The sequence below is a fragment of the Heterocephalus glaber genome, unplaced genomic scaffold (assembly GCF_053883595.1).
Source record: "Heterocephalus glaber isolate CG9 unplaced genomic scaffold, H.glaber_assembly_v1.0 deba00000347, whole genome shotgun sequence".
Taxonomy (NCBI): Eukaryota; Metazoa; Chordata; class Mammalia; order Rodentia; family Bathyergidae; genus Heterocephalus; species Heterocephalus glaber.
Genome location: NW_028258143.1, coordinates 20,180,025 through 20,188,311, shown reverse-complemented (window position 1 = coordinate 20,188,311; position 8,287 = coordinate 20,180,025). Strand labels below are relative to the sequence as shown.

The 8,287-nt window shown below is 54.5% G+C and overlaps 1 protein-coding gene across 1 annotated transcript; it reads left to right on the top strand.

The window, feature by feature from the left end:
* Window positions 1–1,127: 1,127 nt before the first annotated feature.
* On the top strand, window positions 1,128–6,071 carry En1 (engrailed homeobox 1). Its single transcript, XM_004836072.3, has 2 exons — window positions 1,128–2,015; window positions 4,986–6,071. Exons 1-2 carry the CDS (start codon window positions 1,157–1,159, stop codon window positions 5,300–5,302), a joined length of 1,176 nt encoding a protein of 391 aa, XP_004836129.1. The 5' UTR covers window positions 1,128–1,156; the 3' UTR covers window positions 5,303–6,071.
* Window positions 6,072–8,287: the final 2,216 nt, after the last annotated feature.

Genomic DNA, 8,287 nt, shown 5'->3' with positions numbered 1-8,287 from the left:
GACACACACACACACATACCCCAATAGTGACAACAAGCTTTCACTCTTCATAAATGCAACAACAAAGAGAATTAAATAATGGCTGAATTTCTTAGGCGTGGGGGTGCAGAACCCACGCCCCTGCCTCTTGACCCGGTGCCCAGCGTGCACGCACCCGTAATCCAGCATTTCTCCAACAAGTTGTTTATGGAGTTGCTTCTCTATTTGCCTACACCCCGAAATCCGCCCCTCTCGGATCTCTCCTGCCCCCTCCCCAGTCCCAGCCTGAAGGAGGGGGAGGGGCGTGATCGCGCGTGGGGGAGGGCTGGCCGGACACACTGGGCCCAAGCCGAGGCACCCCCTCTCCGCCCGCCGCCGCCGCCCCCGGATTATTTATCCGCAAAGTCCCGCGCGCACCCATTGGGCCGAGCCCCGAGTGTCAGCGCGAGTCGCGGCTCGCCATTGGCCCCGCACACGTGCGGCCCTGACTCACGTGCTTCCGGTTTGAAGGCAAAAAGTGTGCCTGGGTGATTTTTTTTTTAAGCGAGAGAGTTTGTGCAAAGATCCGAGCTGTCAGAGATTTGAGAGGGGAAAAAAAAAGCAGCCTGGCGCTGGCGGAGACGCGTCTCCCTGCAAAAAAAGCAAAGGCGATTAAAGGCGCTGCCAGCCTCGCGCTCTGGGCACAGCTGAGCGTGACACTCGGGGAAGTCAAACCCCACACTACTGCCTAGGAAGATGGCTAGACTTTAAAGACTATTTTTTCCCTTAAGAAAAAAACATTCTTGAAGCCGTTTTCTTTTTTCTTCATTTCTTTTTTTTCCTTTCCTTTTTCCTTTTTTCCCCCCCTCTATTTTTGGCTGTGGCTCACTCCCCATTTGAAACAAATCATTGAATCTGGTTGCAGAAAGAAAAAGAAATAGCCAAGTGTCTCCATATCTGGATGTCTACAAATTAGAGAGAGGGCGAGACAGCGAGATCTATCTGCTCGATAAGAGCAAGCGATCCAGGCCAGACGCCTGGGCTTTTTTTTTTTCCTGCACCCGCCCCGTGCCTTCGCCGAGGCTTCTTCTGCCTCCTTCCTCCGCGCACCCCCACGGGCCGCTGGCAAAGTGGGGTGGGGAGCGAGGCGGGGGGGGCGGGGGCCGGCGCGGCGGCCGGGGCGGCGGGGCGGCCGAGCATGGAAGAACAGCAGCCGGAACCTAAAAGTCAGCGCGACTCTGGCCTCGGCGCGGCGGCGGCGGCGGCGGCCCCGGGCGGCCTCAGCCTGAGCCTCAGTCCTGGCGCCAGCGGCAGCAGCGGGAGCGATGGAGACAGCGTGCCCGTGTCCCCGCAGCCCGCGCCCCCCTCGCCGCCCGAGGCGCCCTGCCTGCCGCCCCTGGCCCACCACCCGCACCTCCCCCCGCACCCCCCGCCCCCGCCGCCGCCGCCGCCGCAGCATCTCGCGGCGCCTGCTCACCAGCCGCAGCCCGCGGCCCAGCTGCACCGCACCACCAACTTTTTCATCGACAACATCCTGAGGCCGGATTTCGGCTGCAAAAAGGAGCAGCCGCCGCCGCAGCTCCTGTTGGCGGCGGCGGCCGGAGGAGGCCGGGCCGAGCGTGACAGAGGCCAGACTGGCGCAGGTAGAGACCCTGTCCACCCTCTGGGCACGCGGGCTCCGGGCGCTGCCCCTCTCCTCTGCGCCCCGGACGCTAACTGTGGCCCACCCGACGGCTCCCAGCCCGCCACCGCCGCAGGCGCGGGCGCGTCCAAAGCCGGGAACCCGGCTGCAGCGGCGGCGGCGGCAGCAGCAGCGGCGGCCGTGGCAGCAGCGGCGGTGGCGGCAGCGGCTAAGCCCTCGGACAGCGGCGGCGGCAGTGGAGGCAGCGCGGGGAGCCCTGGAGCTCAGGGCACCAAGTACCCGGAGCACGGCAACCCTGCCATCCTACTCATGGGCTCGGCCAACGGCGGGCCAGTGGTCAAAACTGACTCGCAGCAGCCCCTCGTCTGGCCCGCTTGGGTCTACTGCACGCGCTACTCGGATCGCCCATCCTCTGGTGAGTACCTGAGCACAGGCTTTTCTGTGCCCTCCCTTGCAGAGAACCCTAGAGCTGCAAAGCACCGCACTGGGGAAAGCAAGTAGGTCTCATCTCTCATGTCTCCTTCCTCCTCCTCACTCCTAGTTTCAGCCACTACCGAATGTGTACCCCACTTCTGCGAACCTGGCTCTGCGGCCATCACAGGGAAACATACCTCCTGACACGGGAGGCTGCAGTCTTAATCCCTTCGTTTTTGACCTCTCAGCCCCGAGGCTTTCTTTGTGTTTTGCCTTAATTATTCTTAGGAAATATATACAAATAGCCATTGTTTTTTCTTCCAAGGAAAGGGTGTTTAGTGCTGGTGTGAAGGTAGGCCTAGTGATCTGGGTCTGAAACCACACCAGGCCGGTCCTGTGGAGGCTGGCGTTGACCAGAGAAGGCTTTGACCAGAGAAATAATCTTCACTGCATGTTCTTACAGACACAAACATTATCTTCATATTTTCTGCGGAGAGTCTGCAAAGAGACAGACATGGAAACACACACAAGAAGAGGGAAGCCATTGAACGCTAGCCTCTTCTAGCCAGGTAGCAAGACAATCAGACCAGGTGGTAGTATCCAGAGAAAGGCAGTTGCCAGTTAGATGAAGGCCCACAGCCCTTGGTTCTCTGGAGCTGGCAGACAGTGAGAGAGGAGAGAAAGCCAATAGGGCCCAGGTGTGAAAGCAGGGTGAAGGGCAGGAAGGCCAGCTTCCTTTATAGCTTCCCCGCCTTGAGAGCAGGTCCCACATCCTGGGCCCTGTGTTTTTCCTTCTTTGACTCCTTTCTACACATCTGCCAGTTAGCTCCGCCAGGACAGGCGAGTTTTTCTTGGCTTTCCTTCCACTCTTGTTCCTGTGCCCCTTGAGCTCGGTGAACCCAAGGCCTTGACCTAATCTGGGACAGCCACCGGGCCCAGGGAGAGGAGGCTGAGCCTGCTGGATACATAGGCCTGCAGGGCCTGGCAAGCCAGTGGGGAGTGCTAGGAGAACAGCATGTCTTTGGCTCAAGATAGGGAGCCAGGCACAGTTAGCCACATGCGGCTGCTCTCCTCTGGCTGGTGTCTGCTGCTGTACTGCTACTGACCAGGCGCAGATTGCAGATCGATGTGTACTACCAGCCCCTGCCATCTCGAGCCCCGTTATTGACACGTCCGGCTCCCTGAACCTCCGAAAAGCTGCTTTGATTGACTCGCCTGATGGATAGAGTGATTGAGCTGTCAGGCTGCGTGGCTCAGGCTGGCCAGGAGACTACGATTTTATTACAAATGCCCATGCCTTTGCGCACAGATACACACACACACACACACACACACACGTGCGCAACACTCTAATATGCCCCAGAAGCGCAACTCACAATGGGGCATTTCTGAGGATGTGCACATTTCCTGGCCCATCTCTGCCCGCTCTGCTAATTACTAACCTAAACCCCAGACCTGCTCTGGAGCAGGCCTTGTCTTTGTTCCTGGCTGCTCTCCTTCATGTGGGCCAGGAGAGGCAGGGTACCAGTTCTTATTCCTGCATGATAGTACCCTAGCATGATGGCCCAGACCTGAGTTCCTGTAGTCTACAAGGCCTGGACTCTGTCGTATGATAGCTGGTGACCCCAGGACTTGGCCTGCCCCAGGAGCCCGCTGCCCAGCTTACCCCTCTAATGCTAGTTTTGGGGATACCTATAATGAATCTTCTTTCCAGAGAATTTTAGAAAGTCTAGACAGGATCTAAATGCAATAATCTCCTATAACTAAGACAGGGCCTAGCAAGTCAATGCCAAGGGACCTGAGCATAGAAGGACACTTTCGGGTTTTCCAGGCACAGACCAACAGGGGAGTTGCATCCTCCCCTGGTTTGCTTCTGGCTCTTCTCCATGGCTAAATCCCACAGCAGGCTTGCATTTGAGGGAGACTTCACCTTCTTGGAGAAAGTTCCTGTGGCTTCTTCCATACCCATCTTGGGGTCATAGCGCTATCCCTGTGCCCTTGTTTTGTTCATGAATGGGAAAGGGGAAGTGTCACCTTTTAAATGCCATGAGAGAGCAGAGAAAGCCAGTATGGCTTGGTTCCGCTATTCAGGAGTTTCAATTCTGAAATTGCAGCAGGTATAGTCAAGGGAGAAATAAGAGACTTGCTTGTGCGGCTGGGGGCAGGAACTGGGAAGGCCCTTTTTCTTACTGACACCATCTAAGGGGCAAAGAGGAATACCCCAAAGACCAAGCTCTTGGGATAGGCCTGCAGCTGGGTGAGGGCCGTTCTTCATTGAAGGAGCAGTTAGTGTCTTCCACAGGGTCTAGGAAGAGCTTCTGTTAGGCAAAGAGAAAGAAGAGTAGGCAAACAAAAGCAGACACCAAATTCTTTAGAGCTGGGCAACCTTCTCAAAGCTTTTTACCTGACTCTTGTTCTCTGGGCTCAATGGCTGCAAGCAGATAGGGTTTTATTGTAGGTGCCCAGTGTTCGTAGCTTTTGGAGAAATAACGTGTGTGCCACGGCCTGCCCTCACAGCCTTAGTCCTTTTTATTTCAGAGCTGTGAAATAAACAGCAGGCCTCTGACCCCCAACTCTAGGCTAGGCCAAATGGGGGGCTCCAAATCTCTCTCCATCTTGAATTCTCTTCTTGGCGGGAAGTGCCATGCTATAAGTCTATCCCTGCCTCTCTTGCTGCAATGGGAGTGTGGGGTGCACCTACAATCCCTGCCAGTTTTCCTCCTCGACTCAGGCCCCCTCCCTCAAGGTAACCAGCAAGACCCGAGCGACCCGACCCACGCAGAGGCTCTTTGGTCCAGAGGTTGGCTGGCGGGAGGGAGCCCGAGGCTCATTAGGGCCTCGGAGATCTCCCCGGAAGCGGGGCCGGTCTGGGCTGGCTTGGCTCGGCCATTCTCACGGCTTCCTCTGCCCTTTCATCCCCCTCCCCTCTGCTCCCGTCCCCACTCCAACCCGGCCCTGCCCACCGCTCCAGGTCCGAGGACCAGGAAGCTGAAGAAGAAGAAGAATGAGAAGGAGGACAAGCGGCCGCGGACGGCTTTCACGGCCGAGCAGCTGCAGAGACTCAAGGCGGAGTTCCAGGCCAACCGCTACATCACCGAACAACGGAGGCAGACCCTGGCCCAGGAGCTCAGCCTCAACGAGTCCCAGATCAAGATCTGGTTCCAGAACAAGCGCGCCAAGATCAAGAAAGCCACGGGCATTAAGAACGGCCTGGCGCTGCACCTCATGGCCCAGGGACTGTACAACCACTCTACCACGACGGTCCAGGACAAAGACGAGAGCGAGTAGCTGCGGCTGCGGGGCCCCGCGGTGGGGCCGCCCGGCCTTCGCCCCGTCCCGGCTTGGCCGCCAGCGCCTCCGGGCCGGCTGCTGGAGGGAGGGAGCGAGCGGGAAGACAGAGAGACAGAGAAAGAGCGATCCTCGGAACGGATAGTCTCGTTTGAACGAAACAGTTTTGAAAAGGGAGAAAGACTCGGACAGGTGCTATCAAAAAATATGATCTATTCTCTATTCACAGTGTAAGGGATGAAACTGCGAACTCCTTAAAGCTCTATCTAGCCAAACCGCTTACGACCTTGTATATATTTAATTTCAGGTAAGGAAAACAAATATGTGTAGCGATCTCTATTTGCTGGACATTTTTATTAATCTCTTTTATTATTATTGTTATAATTATTATAATTATTATAATTATTTTATCTTTTATCCCTCTTCCCCGCCTCGCTGCCCCCGGCCCGGTTTCATTTTCGTTGCATTTTCGTTGCTTTTTTTTTCTTTTGAACGTTTTCGCTTCTCCGGTCACCGCCCCCATCACTGGCCCTCGTTTCTCTGGGACTTTTCTTTGTGTGCGTGAGAGTGTGTTTCCTTGAGTGCCTGCCCTCGCCTCTCCCCACCTCCCACGACCCTTCTGTCCATCGGTCTGTCTTGCCCCCCTTTCGTTTTCCGGAGACTCCTTGAGAAATACGACCCCACAGACTGCGAGACTGAACCGCCGCTACAAGCCAAAGATTTTATTATGTTCAGAAACCTGTAGTCTGAAATAAAGTGTACACTGTGCTCATGAGCCGCTGGCAGTCCTCCTCCTTGCGGGCTCGGGAAGGGCATGGGCCCGGGCACGCCGCGGCCCGGCCTCACGCGCACACAGGGCGGAGCGCCCAGGGCGTCTCCAGCCTAGCCTGGGCCCCACAGGGACAACGAGGGGCAAAGGAGGAGCAGGGAGGCAGAGGCGGCTCAGATTCGGGTTTGGCTCCGGACTGGAGGGTCTGGCGTAATGCACCTGGTCCGCAATGGCGTTCAAGGGAAACCAAAGGCTGAAAAGCCCAGTCCTGGCTTCGGAAGCTGCACAGGCTGCTGGCTGCCCCCTTCGCCCTTTCCAGGCTGAGGCTGGCTTTGACATCCTCCAATATTCAACCTGCTTCTGGCGCTGCCTGCCCCTTTCCTTTTCTTTTCTTTCTCCCCGCCCCCCACCCCCACCCCAGTGTGAGATTTACTAGAGCTTTTTCTCCTCCAAATGCTCAAGGCCTTCTCAGGACTGACAGAAATTGGGCAGCCACACACTAGGGTGAGAACCTCTGTCTGGGCCTCTCTGCAGCCTGAACTTAATGGAGTGATGCTGTTGGCAGGCAGTGGGTCTAGGTGGCACTCGGAGCCTTGCTGGGCTTGGCTCTGCACAAAGCTAGGGGAGAAGAAGCTTGAATATTAGGTAAGAGGTAAAGAGTGGCCACTGCTTGGTCTTGCTCTTGGCCTGTAACTCCAGAAGGTGGGCTTAGGCCTGCTCTTTCTAAGCCGACTCCTCAGCATCTCAACAAAGCCTGGCTTATTGCCTCACTGAGGAAGGAGCACACATAACTCCCTGGGACTGGCAAGACACCTGGACACCCAGAGGGAAATGTCTGGATTCTTACTGGTGACCCTGAGGCCAATTCTTCCAGACCAGGCACTATGTTCCTCAACATTCAAGAGTTAGGGGGAAGAAGGGACGTTTCTCCTGGGAGGTATTATTTTCTTTTGTCCAGCTTTGAAATTATATATGAATTTTGCTCCCCCTTTTTTTTGACCTGTGCAGTATGTGTGCATGTACTTGCATTCCATGTTATATGGCTAGACAGGTAGGTGTCTACACACACACACATCTATGCAATAGTGTGCAGATATTGGTGCATTTAAGGTCCTACTAGTTTTATGTGTATTCCTGTATGTGTGCATATTGTGCAAGTGGGTGTCGATTTCTCTGTGGTTAGAGTCATAATTGGATGTTTGTGACTTCACAGTGTGTGTTATGTACTCATTTGTGTTTGCATATTGGAATGTTTGCAGGTGTGTTTTGGGGGGTTGTGCATGCATGGGAGCACTTTTTTTGTGTGTGCATCTTTCTTGGGTTTCTTTCCAGTTGTAGAATTGATTTTGTGAGAAATGAGGATGGCCAGTCACTCTCTTATTCACTCCTGACCAGGAAAATGACAGTCCCAACTCCCAGATCTAAGAAGCTAAGGGCCCCTCCAAGTCCCTACACAGGATTTGGAAACTTCTGGTTGGGTGACCTGGAATGGAGTTAAAGGTACATTTGGCATTGCTATGGGTCCCCAACTTTACTGCAGCGATTCCCTTTCTTTCATCCCACCATTGTTTTCTTGAGTAATGCCTGCACATAATAGGTGTTTACCCAACCTGCCTGTGAGTTAGATGAAATTATATGGGTCTTGAAGATGGCTTGGAAGCATGGTTTGCTTTTCTTGGGGAGTGGAACTGGGAATCTTTAAGCCCCTGCATCCCTTCAAGTTAGGGAGTGTGGGCATTGGGGCGCAGGGTACCTGTCCTCTTGTCTAGCTGCTCAGAACTTCTGTAAGAGTCCTGGCCGTATTTCCTTCTCCAAGCACATCCAGATATGAGATGGGGGTGTTCAGCTTTACAGAAACCTTACCATTTTGAATGCCTGGATATGGGGCTACCCTTTGTCCTCCCTTTCCCACTGTGGGTCCTTGGGATAGTTAGAATAGCTAAGCTCTCCAGGACCACCAGATTCTGAGCTGAACACAGGTAATGTGAGCAGCAACCCCAGGAAGGATAGCATTCCTTAAGGCTCCGCTCCACTTCTTCCTAGTGATCAAAGCCAGCAAGTGAGGAGGGGTACTTACCTTTCTCCAAAATCATGTTAGCAAAGTATAGACTTCCAGTGTTTGTTAAGTAATTTGCTTTCTTGCTCATTATCTTTCTCATTATCTTTCAATTGCTGTGGAATTTTCTTCATTGTTCAGCTAAGCAAACTGAAGCTCT

Coding starts and splice junctions, on each gene's coding strand:
- En1 (XM_004836072.3), top strand. CDS start 1,157: ATGGAAGAACAGCAGCCGGAACCTAAAAGTCAGCGCGACTCTGGCCTC. Junction 2,016..4,985: donor CTCGGATCGCCCATCCTCTG/GTGAGTACCTGA, acceptor CCACCGCTCCAG/GTCCGAGGACCAGGAAGCTG.